This window comes from Gymnogyps californianus, chromosome 20 (genome assembly GCF_018139145.2).
Source record: "Gymnogyps californianus isolate 813 chromosome 20, ASM1813914v2, whole genome shotgun sequence".
In the NCBI taxonomy this organism is placed as follows: domain Eukaryota; kingdom Metazoa; phylum Chordata; class Aves; order Accipitriformes; family Cathartidae; genus Gymnogyps; species Gymnogyps californianus.
Window position 1 is genome coordinate 1,237,198 of NC_059490.1, and position 18,750 is coordinate 1,255,947.

General features: G+C 46.4%; 1 protein-coding gene across 1 annotated transcript in view; it reads left to right on the top strand.

The window, feature by feature from the left end:
• Window positions 1–18,750, top strand: part of CALN1 (calneuron 1) — a 108,022-nt gene that overhangs the window by 28,116 nt on the left and 61,156 nt on the right. The window contains exon 2 of the mRNA XM_050909100.1: window positions 10,414–10,557. Coding sequence (XP_050765057.1) covers window positions 10,414–10,557 — 144 coding nt within the window. The remainder of the gene's footprint in view (window positions 1–10,413; window positions 10,558–18,750) is intronic.

The window sequence follows — 18,750 nt, forward strand, 5'->3', positions numbered from 1 at the left end:
TGGCCCTTTCAACTGAAAATAATAGAAGAGCTTCATTTCAGTAATGCTGCAATATTTCGTTTTGAATTTACAATTTCACTTTTTAAAATATTAAATAACACGGCCATGAAATATTGGGACTTCACTGCTGTGAAGCCTTTTCTGGAAACCATTCCTGAACAGGAATGATAGATGAGCTTTGGTTTTGTTACACTGGAAAGCCACCGAAAGAAAAGCAAACCAAAGGGCAGATTGTTTCAGTATTTTCCTCACCTTTCTTTCTGCTGGAATATTTGCCCTTTTGATCCATTGTGGCCTGATCACGGCTGCCGTAAGGCGGAGGAAGAGGCAGTGCGCAGCTGAGCTGCCCAAAACCCAACCAAGCACAGGATTGTAATTTACCACCCGGCAGAGCTCACGTTTTGGGCAGTGCCTCCGCCGCATCCCTCCTACCTGCATCCCTCCTGCCTGCATCCAGGGTTGCTCCATCACCGGTCTTTTCCCTTCTCCTGCAATGAGCTCTCACATCTGTCTGCATTACAGAGATCTTGCAACCTTTGGTTTTACCTGGTCTTCAAAGCAGTCGTCTTTATCTCATGGCAATTCTGAGTCTGTTTGGGTAACTAAGGGAATTTCTAGTGTAATTAATAGGTGTCAACGGAGGTGGTGGAGCATTGGTGCTGCAGGGTTCAGGTAATGAGGAGCGAGGTGTACAGCCCGGCTCTTCTGTCAGGCTGTTACTGGTTTCTCAGGGATTTGTGGACGTATGAAGATCACTTTGAGGTAAAAGTGCTCAGCGGAGTTCGGAGACTATAGTGATTGTCAGCCAGAGAAGATAAAGAGGTACCCATTTTTACTGTGCAACTGAAAGTGAAAATAAGGGAAAAAAACTGGCCCAAAGCAAGGGCAAAAAATAAGAATTTAATTCACTGCATTAGAGTTTGAGTTTCTGTGCATAAATAGCAGAAATTACAGTTTGTCTCTCGGACCAAGACAGCATTTCTGGCGTTATTGAGTGCTTCCCAGAAAGTTCCGTTTCAAAATGGAGCTAGCTCTGCATTTTTCCTCCTTTTGAGCCAGTATTGTTGTTTGTAGGATGAAGCTCATATTCCTGAGCCTCGAAACGGTGAAGAAGGAGAACTGGAGAGGGTGCGTTAAAGCCAGATTTGTTTTGCTGAGCTCCTGTTCACAAGATATGCTCTCAGTGAAGCAATTTATGTGTTATAAGCACTTTGGCTTTTAAGGAGAAAAACTGCCTTTTTCTGGGATGGAGTAGATTCTGGGACTTGGGGAACAGAAAATGCACAGGAACAGGCAACTTCGAACTGAAAGGCATTAAATCATAGGTATCGTGTGGTCCTTCCAAGGGGCAGTCTCTCACCTTGGGTAGTGATGATACCAGAGAAACAAGTAGTGGGACTAAATCCAAGGACCGGGTGATAAATCTGCTGAGTGGCAAGGGCCTAGGGGGAAGCTGAAGGCACTGCTCCCATCCCACCTGGAGGAGCCGGTGGAAGAGCAATGAGCAATATCTCACCGTGGACTTAGAGGTGTGTGGACTCATCTCGTAAGTCCTGAGCAGCCACTGCCAGGGACTGAGATGCTTCTCTGGTCCTTAGTATAACTGTAGTAAGGACATATTAAGTTGGGTTTAATGTGCCACTGGGTAGCCATGTGGAAGTTAATTAAAGGCAGAGGGACTGGGAAAGCAATCGAACTCCAGTAAAACTTGCCGCAGGTACTGCCTGTCCTGACTTGAGGGTCATTTTGCGATGGGAAGAAAGATGCCAACTTATCATCTTTGTCAGAGCCAGCTCTCTGGGTGTTTGAGAAGCTTGTAACAAATGGGTCTCTGCATAGCTTTTTCGAGGACATTATTCTAAACGGCAGGTACCTATGTTTGAATATTGGGCAGTAAATTTGCAACAGAGAGTGCTCAAAGTCTAATTAAGCCACCTTTGCAAAGTCTAGGGAAAAGAGCTACAAATGATGGGAGAGGTTATATTTCCTACGCAGTTATTGCCGGGCAAGACTGCAGACTGAAGCTCTCATTTTGGTAAGAAATGTATGAAGACTGTTCTAGTTGTAAATCAGTACAGGATGCAAATTATATATATTAAAAAAAAAAAAAAGATGGGCAGCCATTATCTCTTCAACATTAATGTGAGTCGTCCCTAAGCAATCTTGAATCAAATCACTCTCATTCTCCGAGATGCTCCAGGCTAAGATCCTAAGCTCATTACCTATTTATGTCCAGCAAATGTTTCACTTCTGATGATGAATTGAGTATTGATGTCAATAAACTAAATCAGCAGCTCCCAGATATTATAGGTTTATGTCTAGGCAGCTTAAAAAAAATGTTGTGAAGTTAAACAATTCTCTACGTGGCTCAACTGTTCCCAGGGGAATACGTACTGTGCAGAGTTCTCTGAAGTGGTGTAGTGTCATCGGAGGAAAAATGTTTTGTGCCTGCTGTATGTAAAGGATGAGGGAAGGATAAAGATTGTTTCCTAATAAAAAGAACTAGTGAAAGAGGAGATTGAGGTTTCTCTGGAAAACAGTGGAAATCTATTCTCTCCTTATTCACCTTCTTAGTAGCAGGTTCTTAAATTGTAAACAAAAGTTGTACCATGCATCTTAAGTTTATCTGCTTTCATAGTGGTGATCTTCTTTCATTGTTAGAAGTTGCTTCTTTTTCATTGTTAGAAGTTGCTTCTTTTTCTTTTTTTCTTTTTTTCTTTTTCTTTTTCTTTTTCTTTTTCTTTTTCTTTTTCTTTTTTCTTTTTCTTTTTCTTTTTCTTTTTCTTTTTTCTTTTTCTTTTTCTTTTTTTTTTTTTTTTTTCTTTTTCTTTTTCTTTTTCTTTTTCTTTTTTCTTTTTCTTTTTCTTTTTTCTTTTTCTTTTTTCTTTTTCTTTTTCTTTTTTCTTTTTTTCTTCTTCTTCTTCTTCTTCTTTTTCTTTTTTCTTCTTCTTCTTCTTCTTTTTCTTCTTCTTTTTCATCAAGAATGAGTGATGAATTTTCACCCTACCTTGAACATCCTGGGTTACAACACTTCCAGAAAGCCTCACAAAATGCCTGAGTCTGACTGCCCACCTTAGTAACAGTCCCTTCACAGAGACCAAAGCTGGAGAGGACCATAAGCCCAACCAGCACAGGGTCCAAGCAAAGGCAGAAGTGGCTTTCACCAACAGTGTGCAGTGGCTGAGCTGCACCTGCCTGGAGATAAACAGGCGTGGGCCTCTGGGGCTGTTTGCGTGGCATTTTCCAGCAGCTCAATAATCCATGACAGGAGAAGAACAAAAGCAGCACAAAAGGAGATTGTGCAGGTCTTGTAGAACTCTCTGGATTTACATATTTTGCCCCAATCTGTGTGTTTGGAGGTACACAGCCATCTCCTTTCTCTTAGCTGCAGAGTTTTGTGTGTGGAACAAGTCAAAAGAAGGGTGTCTCCTGATGGTTGCATTGAATACCCCGCACAACGTGCCTGCAGGCATGCAGGGTCCTGTGGGTTGTGCCAGGAGACCAAAATGCCCCTCTGGAAATGGCATGAGGTGCAGTGCTGGCTCCACATCCATCTCCTGCAGAACGACAGTGAAATGCACTGGAGTCTTGCATAAAATGCTGAGACCTTTAAAAAGACGCTTTCCATCCAATGAATAGAAATGAGACGTTTGCTTATGCAGCCAACACCCATCCTAATGCTGCTATTTACAATGACTAGTTTGATTGTGGATGCTCAAAAAAAGACCCATGTTATGAGCCGTTTGGTTGAGAGAGTGGAACCACAGAGCCAAGGATGCAGCAATACATCAGGAGGACCAGAGATCTGAGCAAAGTTTTCAAACAGGGATTGGCAGATGATGAACCTCAGTACATGAACCCTCATGTAAGAATGGACATGAAATCACCTTGGGTTTATGCTGACTGCTGCAGTGTGCACTGATATACTTGGAGTAAAAATTTTCTTAGCATGCTGAGGAGTAGTGGCATGGGCTGGAAGAGGTCACTGAAGCCGGTTCCTACTGCTAGAGGTGACTTGGTCACAGAAACCGAAGCTGCCCAGAATGCGTGAAGCCCCATTTAGAAATGCTGCCATTGCTGCTCACCTCTGAAACGTTCTCCTAATTGTCAGGCTAAATTTGCTCATTGGTTTTTAGACCAATATTGCTCTTCACCTGAAATAGCTTTTCTCTGTTCCTTGGATGTCCCCTCCATCTTCCTGCCCTCCTCAGTGCATCGCAGGTGGAAATCAAAGCACCTCCATGAGCCGAGCCCTGCTCTTCTCTCGCCTGGCAGCCTGGCCATTTGCATCCTCTCCGACCTCCTCCTCACTTCTTTCATTCTGAGTTCATCCCTCACCACTCAGGACCAGCCTGTATCTTTCTCAGGCACTGGAAACTTGATTATTCTGCATTATTTAGCAGTGACGGCCACAGCACAGCGTGTCCAACCCCATGCATCCTTCCATTGGCATCAGGAGGATCAGAAGGGGAGCCCTGCTTGTCTCCTGGATGAAATTCTGGCCATGGTAGGGAAATTTATAGGGAAGAATGGAAGTTGCTGTTTTGCCAAATTCTTCTGACAGCTGGCTTTCAGCACCGCGCTTCCCTGCTGGCTCCGTGCGATGCTGCAGGGCTCGTGCAGTCACACACTGCTCAGCACGCGCCGCCCGCAGAAGGGATGCAGCCACGTTTATGGAGCAGCCTTGTGCAAAGGAGTTTGAGCGCTGCAGTCCATGCCAGCCTGCCCTCGGAGTAAATATCCTCAGGTATTCCCAATTCAGCCCCTGTTGCTTGCACTAAAACTTCCATTTAAAAGAGTATCTAGTAGCAGCAGATAGCCTTTATGTTGTGCATTTATATGGTAATGGGGTGTTCCCGCATGTTACTTGGCAAGTGTTAAATGTGTTTGGGAACATAACCACAGGAAAAGTCATTTCCACAAATCATTTTTTCCTGGGGAAGGGAAAAAAAAAATCTGCCAAATTATGTATGAAAAAGTCCCTCTAAGGGAAAACAACACGAGGCACTTAGTTTTGAGGCAGACCTTTCTGAGCTGAGGTACTTTGTCAAGTTGACTAGCACCGGTTTGCTTTGCCCGTTCGACATGACTGTGTCTATCCGAGTTGCCGTAGTGCTGAGGCCGCTCTAAAACCCGGGGGTTTATGCCCCATTTCCCGCTGCAGCCTCGGTCCTTGCATGTTTTTGGTGATGCTGACAGGACTTGGTGCCTGGGCCTCGGCAAGACGCTGCAGCCATTCAGGTAGACGCGGCTCCAGGTTGCAGTGAAAGAGTTTGATCTGGGGATGCTGAGCTGTTTTGCTGAGATTGAGAATAACCAAGTGAAATATTTTGACACTTTCGATTGGAATATGTTGGGGGGGGGGGGGCGTTTCCATTAGATGAAAAATGTAGTTATTTTGACACTTTGTTGCAATTTGCAGCAAAAAAACAAGCGTAAGAATAGCAGATGGAGGGATGGAAATTTCCATTTTTTTAAACAGACATAGTAGTTACGAGACTCACTTAACAGTTCACTCAAGGACATGCTATTTGCAGCTTTTAGATCATTCAGTTTGTACTTTGGTGCCCAAACCTGCAATTAAGTGAATGAGATGACTTGCAAGATTTCGGGGGGTGGTATTTCTTCTCTTATCGTACTAATGAAAATAACCATATAGGACTCTGATGGTAATTACTGTGCACTTAGGGTGTGGTAGTTACAGTGTAATTACAAAATTTATTATGGCGATACATATACCCAGTGAAATAACCTGAAACCATCTGCAGCACCCGAGGGTAGCTAGTGGACACCGATGGCTCGAGCTGAATTTATTTCCCAGAGAATCGTGATTCATTCTCATTCAGGAAGCAAAACAAAAATAATGATGGTTGCCTCTAGTTACCAGTCAGAGGGAAATCATCTGTAAATAAACCTGCTACTGAACGTGGAGAAGGGATGAGCCGGGGAAGGGAGCGCAAGGTCAGGCTCCTGCTTGCCCAGGGCAGCTGGGAGTGCGGGGAGGTGTTTTGAAGGGAAGGGCTGGCACGGGTGCGACGTGAGCGGGTGAGCGAGGACGTCTTTTCTGGATGCAGATGGAGAGAGGTCACGACTTGCTAGGCTGGGCGTCAGGTCTGACTCTGACAGCGGTCTTGTTTGTGCCCTTCGGGAAGGTAATGAAAAAAAATCATCCTTTTCCCTGACTCTTCCTTTCTTTCTTCCCAGAGGAGTGGGGGGGTAATAGGATGGTCAAGTGCTCCGTAATAGGGAAGCTGGAAAGTGCAGCTGTTACATGCAAGGAAAGAGGGGGAATGAATTAAAACCACCCCCCCCACCCCTCATACGCAGCTTTTGAACGCTCAAATAACTCTGAGAAGTGAGTGCTGTGCTCTCGGCTCCCATGGAACATAAATCCGCACCTGGGGAAAAACATTGGGCTAAACTTTCCTGAGAAACGTGCCTTCAAACCCAGCTCGCCATACCTGCCTTGGCCCAGCCGACTCTCAGGCGAGGGCCCTTCTGCTCCGAAATCTTGGCCAATTCGCCCAGCGCTCTTTCCTCCTTGCTGGACTTTTTGTCCCAGCAATTCTTTTCAGCCTTGTATCATCTGGGAATTTAATTAATGTTGTGGCAGCTCCCTCTTTGAGATCATTAACAAAGATGTTAGTTAGGATGGGGCCAGATGCAGATCCCTTCTCTCCCCTCGTTCACTTGAACGATGTTCAGCGTTAAGCATCATGTATGGTCCATCTGACAGTATCTCTTTCTCTGCAGCAGCATTGCTTGCTGGTACTGTTTGAAATAATTCTGGGAGTGAGATGGTTTAGTGCTGCTAATAGTCACTGGCTGTCAGGTGAGCCCTTTTATGCTGAGATCACTTTGTACAGAGGAGCAGTATCGCTGTTCCCGGGGGCTGGAGAGATTGAGACATGGAGAAGAGCACTCACGTCCTAACCTGGGCTCCTTGAGAAGAAGTGACATTCCCTGAGGCTCAGGCCAGTGCCATCACCAGCCAAATGGGCTATTTTCTGTTCTCTAAATCTTTCTATTTTCTCTTCTGTTTTCCCTTTTATCCTCTAATATAGTTCTGTGTCAACTGCCTACATTGGGGTGTAAAGAAAGATGAAGAAATATTAGTATTTGCTAACACCCCAGGGGATGTGTAATCCCAGTATACGTGCTTGGTTGGGTGTAGAGGTTCTGCTGCCATCCAGGCTGGGCAAGGGGAAAGGCAGCTGCAAGGGCAGCATCGCTTTGGCACCCGCTCCCCCCATTATCTTTACTCTTCCTTTTAAAGACAAAACAGGGATCTGCTTTTCTTGATGAAGGTAAAGCATCCCTATGCAGAGCAGCTTCCAGCCAAAACGGAAGAGGTCTCAAAGTTTCTCCCAAGCCCTGGCAATATCTTTCTTGAGAGACTTACTCCATGGACCGCATCCGCTCCCAGTTCTGAGCCAGGAGCATCAGTTGCCATGGCGACTTCTTTGGGAAAGTCATATGAGGAAAGTGCTGATGTATTTTTAGCTTTGGGTAATGAAATTTAACAGCTGGAAATAAACGTGAGGGCCAGCCAGGGTGCCACAGGTTCATGGAGCGCTGTTTGGGGCCGGCTCTTTGGCAGCGCTGGCGGGGAGAGCTGGTGGGGCTGCGTTTGGGAAGGATGCTCAGGCCTGTGGCTCACGCTCTGGGTGCTGTGCAGGACAGCACCCGTGAGTACGTTGCAGGAGAAAGAATCACTGTAAAGAAAAGCTGATAAGGAGGTGGTGTTACATGTAGAGATAAAGAGGAGGCACTGACTGAGGTCATAGCAGCTTCGTGTACAGTGTGTTCAACCTATAAATAGCTCTGCAAATATACCTCTGCACAAGTGGTATTTATAGAGTGATGAGTGAGAAAAGCTCTGTTTGGGGTCAGGAGTTGATGGGTGAAGGATGCTTCAGGCTTGGTCAAAAGTTCAGGTTTCTGAGAGGTATGGAACAGAGCTGGACCCCAAATGTGTGGGGTTTTCTCCTTTGATCGAGGCTCAAAGGTTGCAGTGGCTTTAAATGCGCCTTCTGAAATCAGTGTATCTGGAGAGGATACTCACTAGATGTTGGCATTCAGATATCCTACAGCGGAGCCCCTGTACAGACGTAATTTATTCATGTAATTTGGATCAGTCTAACTCGCGTGTAAACTTTTTTGAAGGTAGACTCATATTTTATTTTCTAAAATACTTTCTCGGCTCCCTGCAATATTTTTAGTTCTTTTGTCTTCAGCTGTCAAAAGTTTATTTTAAAATTAATTGATTTCAATGTAATATTTACTGCACTTTAGCTTTCAGCACAGCATATGAAAATAGATTTCACTACAGCTGGCAGTGTCTAATGGGATTCGTTCCTACTCCAAAGGCTCTTTGCATTATGTACTGATACTTCCAGCCGAGCTTGCTTTGAACAGCCGCACCATCTTTTCATATCACCGAGCTTACACCAGCTTGGGCTGGCAGGGAGACAAGGTGAAGCATTTAATTTTAAAGAAGCCACGGCTGATGCATACCCAGACGCAAAGTGCAGATATTACAGATCTGGCCCAATATTCATTGGAATTAATAGGATCTTCCCTTTTTGCGTCAGTGGGCTCTTTGGCTGGATTAAAAATTGATCGTGTCTCATTATGATAACCACAGTTGTGGTGAAGATGAAGCAGTGGGTCACAGAGGTGCCCTGGCCCTGGCACATCACCAGGGTATTACACACGGCGGAAGGCAGCACATGGAAATTGGAGCAGACTTTGCTAGCGCACCGGTGTTGTCAAGGGAGGTGGTGAACTTTGAAGTGAGGTGATTTAGAAGCAGCCTTTGAATTGTAAAGCTTTAAATAACCTGTTAGCAAATACGTCACCGAAACCATTTCCTGGTGGGTTATGATGCTCCCGGCTTTTTCCCGCGAGGACCGAGGACCATCCCTCACCTTTCACGTGGCCCCGCTGCAAGGGGCTGCTGCCTCCCTTACACCTGGGGAGCAGAGGGCAGAGGGAGGTGATGTGCTGGCAGTCCATGGCAGGACCGAGAATATTTTCTTGTCTGAGGCTTAATGCCTGAACTACCCAGGGCTGGCCAAACTTTTTCTATCCAATCTGTTTCCTGAGAGAGAATAGAGTATTTTTTAATTAGGTGGTTTTTCCCCCCCCAAAAAAAACTGCTGAGTTTTCTCTCCCACTTCTCCAATGAAATGCTTTCACGTGAAGATTAAACTCCTCTGAGCAAAGTTGCAGCGGGCCCCAGCATGCTTGTTTGTCATATAGCCTCATTCCCAAAAGAGATTTGATAAAGCATCCTGTGTTTTCCTCTCCACAGCATGGTGCAAACACCGTTTAACCAGAACTAAGAAATCAGCACCTCTTTCTCTCCCCACCTCCAACCAAACCCTTTCAAGTAAACAGGCTCCCAGCCGGCTGAAATGTTAAAATTTCTCTGTTTGGCATTTGCAACAGTCAGATCTGGGGAGCTTGGTGGTGGGGCTTCAAGTTGAGAGGTCTGTGAGGAGCAGGAAACACGCAGAGCCGTCGAGGTGGCGGATGCGCGGGGGTCCTTCGGTGTGCTGCACGAGTGGAGAGTGGCTGTTAAAGGCTGGAGGGGGATATGCCAGAACTAAAAAGCAAAACAAAGTCAGATGTCAGAAGCTGAGCCAGCCTGAGGAAGAATGATGGAAGTGATTCCTTTGATGCTGTCAGCATTTTTATTGATCTGAGGCTGTTTATTGCTGTAAAACAGTTATAAATTAGAGAAAAGCTGTGGAGTGAGAGATGGAAATTGCCCGGGTATGGTTTAAAAGATGTACATCCGCATTTATCGGACGAGGGAGAATGTGTGCATGCAGGCTTTGGCTGCAGAGCTCCGTACCCTGCAGAGGAGGCAGTCAGCACCCAGCCGTTCCTGTTCACGTAGTTTTGTCGGAGAAAGTTAGAGCCCGGTCTGCCCGCGTGACATGCAGTCAATCTGCCTTGCAGACATGCCGAGGGGCTTGGAGAAGGGCTGCTGGAGAAGCCCCTGGGGCTGGGGTTTGCTGTGCAGCCGTATGCAGGGAGACTTGCCTGTAGATCAGGATGGTTCACCCACAGCAGTCCAGGGCAGATGCTGCAGAAAGAAACAGAGTTCAATGTGTAATGAATAAATAATTTTGCAATGATATTCAGCACAGAAAATAGGCAGCGTGAGTGAGGATGCTGTTGTATTTCTCTGTCTGCATACAGAGGCATGCATGCGTGACTGCATACGCACAAGTGTATATGTGTATGAACATATCATAACTACACTGACTTGAAATGATCAAATATTTGTCATTAACGTTAGAAAAGGCAATATATGCTGCTTCTGTGTCCCATGTGTGCAGATGCATTGACCAGGGAGTCCTCCACCCTAACAACTCCTCTCTTCTTCCTTCTCCTTTACAGAAATCCGTGAAGCTTTCCGGGTGCTGGACAGGGATGGGAATGGCTTTATATCCAAGCAGGAGCTGGGCATGGCAATGCGTTCCTTGGGATACATGCCCAGTGAGGTGGAGCTGGCGATTATCATGCAACGCCTTGACATGGATGGTAAGTCCTCACTGTTGGTTCTTCTCTGTTACTGGTGGAGCGGGGCTTTCCCAGTGCTTTGCAGCCCATGTTTTTGGCTCAAATAATTTATGGTCACCAAGGAAGGTCTGGAGAGGAAGCTGTGAAACTTCGCCTTTCACCACAGCAAGGAAAGGGCAGACAACCGTGAGTCGTCAACCTTCCGTAGATAAACCCACCTCTCAGGCAACCCATGCAAGGGAGATGGAGCATCTTTTATTTGACCAGCTGATACAGCTGGGTGAAGACAGACCAGCTCTTGCAACCTTTCTCTGCAAAGTTGCAAAAGGTCTTTTGCAAGGCTGTTGTAACCTTTCTCTTTGCAATCCTGGGCAGCATCTGACCCAGCAACGCTTACTGCGAGATGACCTGAGCACCCGACTAAGCAGAGCTGCCCAGTCCTGCGGCCTCAGCGCTCCTTGCAAGTAAAAGATGCTGTGGATGGGAGCTGTGCTGTGTTGTAATGAAGTGTTGATGGTTTTTGAAGGAGAAGTTTAGAAGGGTGGAATAATTTTGAGCAAAGTCCTGCTGTGAGAGCTCGTCAATCGATTACTGAGAGGTAATAAAAGAAACAGAACCCACCATTAAGAGTAAGAGAGAAATGCAGCATCAGGATGCTGGAGCCAGGGGAGACTTTTTAACTGCTGCAAAGCTACAATCAGAGCTGATCACAATGAGCGGGCTGTCTTTAAAATGTCCTTGGTCAGAGCAGGAAGGGAGACTTTCCTGATGCCTGAAATGTGCAGGGAAGCTGGGGTGAGGATTCAACCTTCTCCTACCCTTCCACAGGCGGCCGTGGCACAGTGGAAACACTGTGCAAAGTTTAATGAAACCATGCCAAACCGGAGTGCTGGTTGCAGCCCTGGTCTGAAGGGGGATGCTTGGCAAGCCGATGCAATGCCAGCATCCTTGGGAAGACTGCTGAGAGCAGAGACCATGGGAGATGGTGGCAGGGGGACTGAAGCTCTTCTCCTGCCTCCCTTGGGATATCCGAGTTGAATGCCCCCATGAGATGCACAGTACAACTATATTCATCAGGCCAGGGGAAGCGGGGAAGAGGCTGTGTTGTGGTTTAACCCAAGCCGGCAACTAAGCACCACGCAGCCGCTGGCTCACTCCCCCCCTCAGTGGGACGGGGGAGAGAATCGAAAAAAAAAACCCTCATGCGTTGAGATAAGGACAGTTTAATAGGACAGAAAGGAAGAAAATAGTAATAATGATAATAATAATAATAAAATGACAATAATAATACTTAAAGAATTAGACTATACAAAACAAGTGATGCACAATGCAATTGCTCACCACTCGCCAAACAATGCCCAGTTAGTTCTCAAGCAGTGATCCACCCCTCCCGGCCAACTCCCCCAGTTTATATACTGGGCATGACGTCATATGGTATGGAATATCCCTTTGGCCAGTTTGGGTCAGCTGTCCTGGCTGTGTCCCCTCCCAGCTCCTTGTGCCCCTCCAGCCTTCTCGCTGGCTGGGCATGAGAAGCTGAAAAATCCTTCACTTAGTATAAACACTACTCAGCAACAACTAAAAACATCAGCGTGTTATCAACATTATTTTCCTACTAAATCCAAAACACAGCACTGTACCAGCTACTAGGAAGAAAATTAACTCTATCCCAGGCGAAACCAGGACAGGCTGTGAGCCTGCTCGAGGGTGTTCAGCATCTCCCCTAGACAGGGAGACAAAGTAGTGCAAAACCTGGCAGATAGAGAAGATCAGTTGTGAAATGATCTCATTCCTAAAAGAAAAGAAAAAAAAAAGAATCCATTGCTTTTAAAAGCATTTTCTCCAAAAATTATTATTTGCACCTTGTTATGTTCTGGTGGCCTTTCCTAGCAGACCAGGTGATTTCTCTTTAGGTTTTGCAAAGGCCAGACTCAGCATGGTGCCAATTCATGGCGTCTTTTACCGAAACTCTGTGCTTTTTTGGAAAGAGTGCTGTGGACTTGGCTTCCAGTTTTGATTCATCTCCAGTTATTCCCTGACTCTCGGTCTCACAGACTTGAGACTTTGGCACTCTTTCGTATACACTCCTAGTGTGCAGGGACCTGTAATCTGAGAGGTGGAGTTAAAACGTAGAGTAATGGGCTGCAGATGGAAGGTGTTAAATTCCTGTTTGAGACTTTTCAGAGAGCTCGATGTGTTTTCTGCAGAGATGGGAGGTGATCCTCCGTCTCTTCCAGCTCAACAGTTCCAACAGCTCCAAAGATACAGTCCAGTTGTGCTGGGTGTTTTTATTGTTCTTATGTCTCAGCTGCCTGTTGTTGCCGTATTTTGAGCAGAGGTTTTTGGGGGCTGGACACCAGTGTGTGCTATGTGAAGGTCAAATGGACCATACATTAAAAAAAGACAGAGTAACAGGAAATTCCTTAGGCACTGAGCAAATAGGGGAATATTATGCAAAAGATTTGCCTTGCCTGCAAATTGAATTAATGCTATATGGCTTGAATTAATATTATATGGCTTATGGCTACTTTTTCTCCGATGGATTGTCTTCATTTTCTTCTGGGATTTAACTTGAAATATGTAGTAAGAACCAGCAATAGCTTCCTCCTTCCTCTCCCACTGTGCGTGAGCATCATTCGGTAGCAGGGCTTGAACCCAGTGAGCTCCCGGGGACGTCAGTCGTGCCCTGCGCTCCCAGGGACAGCCTTACCCTCCTTCCCCTATACTCCAGTTGAGGGTTGCTGAATTTTTCCAAGGCTTTGGCTCAGCATCAGGTGGGTGGGAAGCTCAGCCGGCTGAAAGGTCACGTTCAAGGAAGAGTCCCCTGTGGTCAGGAAAGCCAGGGGGAAGGCAGTAATCCTCCTGCGCGTCTCCCGGCACCTGACATGAATTACGATGTGACGGCAGGTAGCGTAGCCAGACGTCCATTTCTCCACGCAAAGCTGCTGCCAGTATCTGCTAATAATGAGGTAATACAATTGGCAGTGGTTTATATTTAATCTGAACCAGCCTGAACAGACCTAGTGCAAACATACGGTTTTCATCAGAGATTACCTTGGGAGTGCATTCGCATTGCAGGATGGCAGAGTGACTGTATCTGCCATGGCTTATTTAACTGATGGGCTTCAAATAATGAGCAACTGGAGCTGGTCTGAATTTGTTTTTCATTGCAAACCCTGTTTTCTGTAGGGATATGGAGGGAGGCTCAGCCCTGTCTAGGTCAGGCTGAGGAGACATTCGTGCCGGGGGAGCAGGATTGCTAGGTTGGACAAAACATGTTTTAAGAGAAGCATATGCAATGTATGCTGGAGTGGTTTTGTGGCTGAGCATAAACTGATATGACAAGAGCATTTCACACCTGTATGTCACCTTCTGCCACAAAGGATCTCACCCAGCTCAGCAAATAACACAGGGATCAACTCCAGAGACGCCCAAGGACAGTTGCTTCTGGGGCTGTAGCGTGCAGCTGTTCAGTAGCACACAGTGAGCCTCCAAATCAGAGCAGAAATGAAGGTGCATTTCATAATTCATTGCATTTGAAGGCAAGATGTAGTTAGTTAGAAAATGCTGCTTGACCTTAAGTGAAAATGGCAATTGCACAGCTTGGATTTTGCCCAGGAACTCTTCACAGGTGTCGTATCGCTCTTAATGCCTCCATGGCTCTTGAGCTCTACCATCCGCCTTCCTTCACAGGTGACATGCCAGCAGCCCTGGCATCGACAGGGTGGAAAGGAGTGCCATGAGTGGGTTTGCCCACAGAGAATGTCATGGGGTGATGCTGAGGATGCTCAAGACCTTCCAAATGCCCTCCAGGGCTCAGAGCGGCAGGAGGGGACTCCTGCCTGTCGGGATCGCAAGGATGCAGGTTGTCCCATGCCATGAAGCCCATGGCACACGGAGAGGCTTGGGTTACTTGTCTGCTGGGCTTTGGTGCCATGGCACAGCAAAGCTGCTGCAGGGCTGGGGAAGAGGGAGAGCAGTTTAGCCAAGAAACAGTAAAACGGGACCCCAGCATGGCTTGGGGCTGGCAAACAGAGCAAGATATATTTTCCTGTGTGCAGGCAAATGCAAACTCACAGCAAATCCTATATTGAGAAGCATCAAAAACCAGCTTCCCGTCCCCAGAGACGGCTGTCAAATATTCCCAAGAGGCTGACCGCACGGTTGCCCATTGACTTGGCTTTTTTTCCCCCAACAGCTGAGGCAAGTTTGGGCCACTGGGGCAGGAGATGTTTTGTTCCCGTGCTGGGGCAGGGGGTGAGTAGTGGGAACTGGTGGTGGCACGTGGGAAGCCCTCAGCCTTGGCCATGCCTTGTCCTGAGGACACGCCACGGCCCTGCAAAGGACCACGCTCCCAGCTACATTTGCCCCCTTAGCACAGCTTTGCTGAACGCCCATAATTCCAGTGAATATCTAATTCTCGCCAGTCCTCACTGAAGGAAGGCGAGCATCAGAGGCTGGAGTATCCCCTGCATTTCCTACAAATGCCTTCTCCACCTTTTCTTCCAAGAATCTCTGCTGTTCTGCAAGGCGTGCTTCACCCAGGTGAAGAGGAACGCAGCTGCCACAGGGGGAAATATTATAGTTGGCATAAAAGACTGAATTAGGGAGAAAAATGAGAATCTACTTGGAATATTTCAAGGTCTCAAGAGAAATCTTATGAATCATCAGAAGCACCCTTTTATGAACTACTGGAAGATGCTATGGCATTGCTGTGATAGGGGAGATGAAAGTACCAAAATAGAACAGAAGAAAAAGGGATTTTCTGTGCAAAAATGCCTCTTTTGGGGAAGGGAGGTGAGGAATGGTGGTTCCAGCACATGTCAGAGCATGAGATTCACATTAGGCCAAAGCTTTGCTTACATCTTGATAGAAGTAGTGCGTGACTGTATGCCAGCAGAAGGTTGTTCAGTACAGCTGGGCATCTCTCCAGTGTGCTGTGCCTTATAGGGACATATTGTTTGCTTTTGGTCTGGAAATAGAGGTCAAATCTTACCTTAGTTTATACCCTTGATTTGCTTTATCCTTAGAGATAATTAGGTATTGCACGAACGTAAACATTGCAGACTATGAGAGGTGCATACATTTCTGTCTGCAATCTGGAGAATGACCTGAAATGTTCTGCCAGTATGTGGAAAGTAAAATATTTTATATATTTATGTGCTGGAAAAGAAATTATTTGTAAATTCTTCCAATTGGCAGTAATGCTAATAAAAATGCAGAGAAATGGCACATTAAATGTGTTGCCTTATCTGGGATGCCTACTCTTTAAGCAGACTTTCACAATAAAATAGATGAATGTGTGACTTAAGTGTCAAACTGTTTCTTTACAACATAAGACACTTCTATCTGAGGAATAAAATAAGCACTCAGTGTACTAATTAGAGGAGCAGCTGGTTTTCAGTACCCTGGAAAAATAACTTCAGGCTAACACAAGAGGGAAAAAAACCCCAAGTGTGTCAAATTCTTTATTATAGTACAAATAGGAAATACTTTGATCAAGCAAAAGATGAGCTGGTTTCATCAGCGTACAAGCGAGCTACCTGTTACCTTTTATCACATTATGTGATGCGTCAACAGTAGGAGCGAAAATACAGCTACGACGTCCTTATGAGCAATAAAAAACAGGGGAAAGAAATCCCAATTTAAAATTCTGCATATTCGCAAGCTGCTTTGCAATGGCTCTTTGTGGAGCAGGGAATTGAAGAGGGGGAAAAAAACCAGTAAGCTATTCACGGTGACCCTGGCAAAAAAGATTTTGAAGATATGCAGCTCTCCCAGGTGGCAATTCTGAAGTTCATCCAGCTTTGGGCAGCCCCATGGTTGCATTTAGGTTCTGCAGATTTATTGTCTTCTTATGCTTCGCATAGTTTTGCAGAAGTTTTGCTGCTCAGGTGCTGCCCCATACAGCGAGGCATACACACACTTGCTGTGATCCCCTTTGGAAAGGGAATAAACGACAGCAATATAACTGCATGGCATCAAGGGAGGGTGTCAGTACACTGTCTCCCTAAAAGTCAGTTCTCCAAGCCGTTGTACTGCTGTTGGATCAGGGTTTGTACATAGACGTTGCTTTGGTTTGCTTGCATTTGCTTCCCCACGCGAGGGAAGGGACATCAAATTTGGGTGCTCCACTGGCTGGAGCATGTATGCTGTGTCACAGGGACGGGAACGACCAAAGGACCTGGACTGGGAGATCTGGAGAGAGAATAAATCTCTCTTCTAAAAATTAAGTGCTGAGCTTTCCCCTGTGGCCTGCGGAAGGCAAGTTCCTTGCTCTTAGACGTTGCATGGCAAAATGTTTGCTTCTGTCCAGATCAGCTTGCGCTGCCCTGTGTGGGACAACGGTGACATTCACAAGCTGAAAACATTTTATCTCTTTCTTTTGTCTCTCCCTTTCTTCTTCTTTTCTTTGGTCCCATCCCCCCCTCCCGTCCCCCCCTGCCCCTTGCTGCCATGGATAATTCCTTGTGTTTCAACATTTCAACATGAAACTGTGTAAAATAGCCCAGGCTGCTGCTGGTAGACCAGAAACAGTTTCTGTGTTTAAAATGCAGAGTTAATAGGAAAAGCATGGACAGGTTGTTGCAGACTTTGGATTTGTCCTCTGTACTCAAAGGCCTCTGATTTTTATGTGAGAAATGGTCTAGCAACATTTCAGTGTAGTTGTCCTTTAAAGCATGTTGCTGAGCTGAGAAACTTGGCTGGTGAGATGGATTTGATGAGACTTGTCTTTATTTATAGAGGCCACTTTCTTCGTGTCTGCTCTGATTTGTAAAGCGGAGATTATCATATTATGTGTTCTCACTGCAAAGAACGAAGAGTAATTATTGTTGCTGGTGAAGCTAGTCAGATTTGCAGCTCAGTACCGGGAAGAGGTTCATAAGTAATATCAAATTCTGTCTTCGACGCAGTGCCTGGATGGCTGAGTGCAGCCGTGTTGAATAGACAGGACAAGAGGAAATACGGAATTGCAATTCCCTCCTTGAAACCTGTCCATCCTGTGCTCCAATGGGGCAGAGTCCTCTGCAAAACACAGCGTGCAATCTGTGATCTGTCTCATGCAGGCATGCCTTGTACTTTGTTTGCATCCTTGTTTAATTTTATTTATTCCTTAAAATGCAATATTCCTGGTATTATGATTTTGGTTTCACAGAATGCGCATGCCACAGGGAACACACATATTCCTCTGTTTTAATGAGCCTGTGACTTGATGGTCATCTCAAAGTTGTGCCGAGCTGTCTGATAGCTGCCGCGATGCATGCAGAGCTCTCCTGCTATTTCCAGGGCCTGGGAAGCGAAAATAATTGAAGTCCTGGGTAGTCGGGAGGTGATTTTGCTCCTCTCGATCCATTTGACAAAGGGGTCAAGTGGTTACAACTTGCAAGACGCAAGAGTTCCGCAAAGACCTGCAAAATGAGGCCTCTTGGTTTTCCGTGCCGGGTGCCTTTGCACAGGGGAGAGGATCTCGGGGGACGCGGGTCGGAGGGGACGGCGGGGGCTTGCGGCGGCCGTGCTGGAGGCACGCCACGCTCAGCAGGCTCCGCAGTGCCTTTGCTGCAGGACGGCTGGTGACAGGGACGGGAATTGGGGCGTCCTGTGCCTTCCCAGGGCCAGCATGATGCTGGCACGCTGCTTGGCAGGTGTCTGATGGATCCTTTTTTTTTTTTTTTTACTGCAGTCACTGTTTTTGTTGGACTTCTCTTCTAGCCAAGCACTAACAGCATCCTGCTTGTTTTAGTGCTTGTGGTGGAGCACGGGACACGTCACACCTGGCGCCGCAGAGGCAGAGCCCCCGGTCCTCTTCAATCACTGTCTCGCAGGTCAGCTCCTGGACAGGCTCCCCTTGGGCAAACATGGGGAGTTAATAGATCTTTTTTTTTAATGGGGAAGCAAACAAGTCCTCTGCAGCCGTTTCCTCTTCCTCGCCAGACGAGCCAACGGGCTGTCAAAATGAGTAACTCTCAAGGTCCTTTTCTCAGTGTCAGATGGATGCACCCCCGGCTCCGTCTTCCTGGGCTCTCTTTGAGCCTTTCAGACCCCATGGAAATTTCCTTCTCCAGGAACACGTGTCTGTACAATTTGCTAATCTTTTACGTGTAGTTGTCATTGAACCAGAGCAGCCAGCTCCACACAGCTGCTCCTAAAACCACAGGACATGGAGGTGCCCTTAAGGCACAGAGAGGGCTCCAGTGAAGATGTTTTACCCTTTCC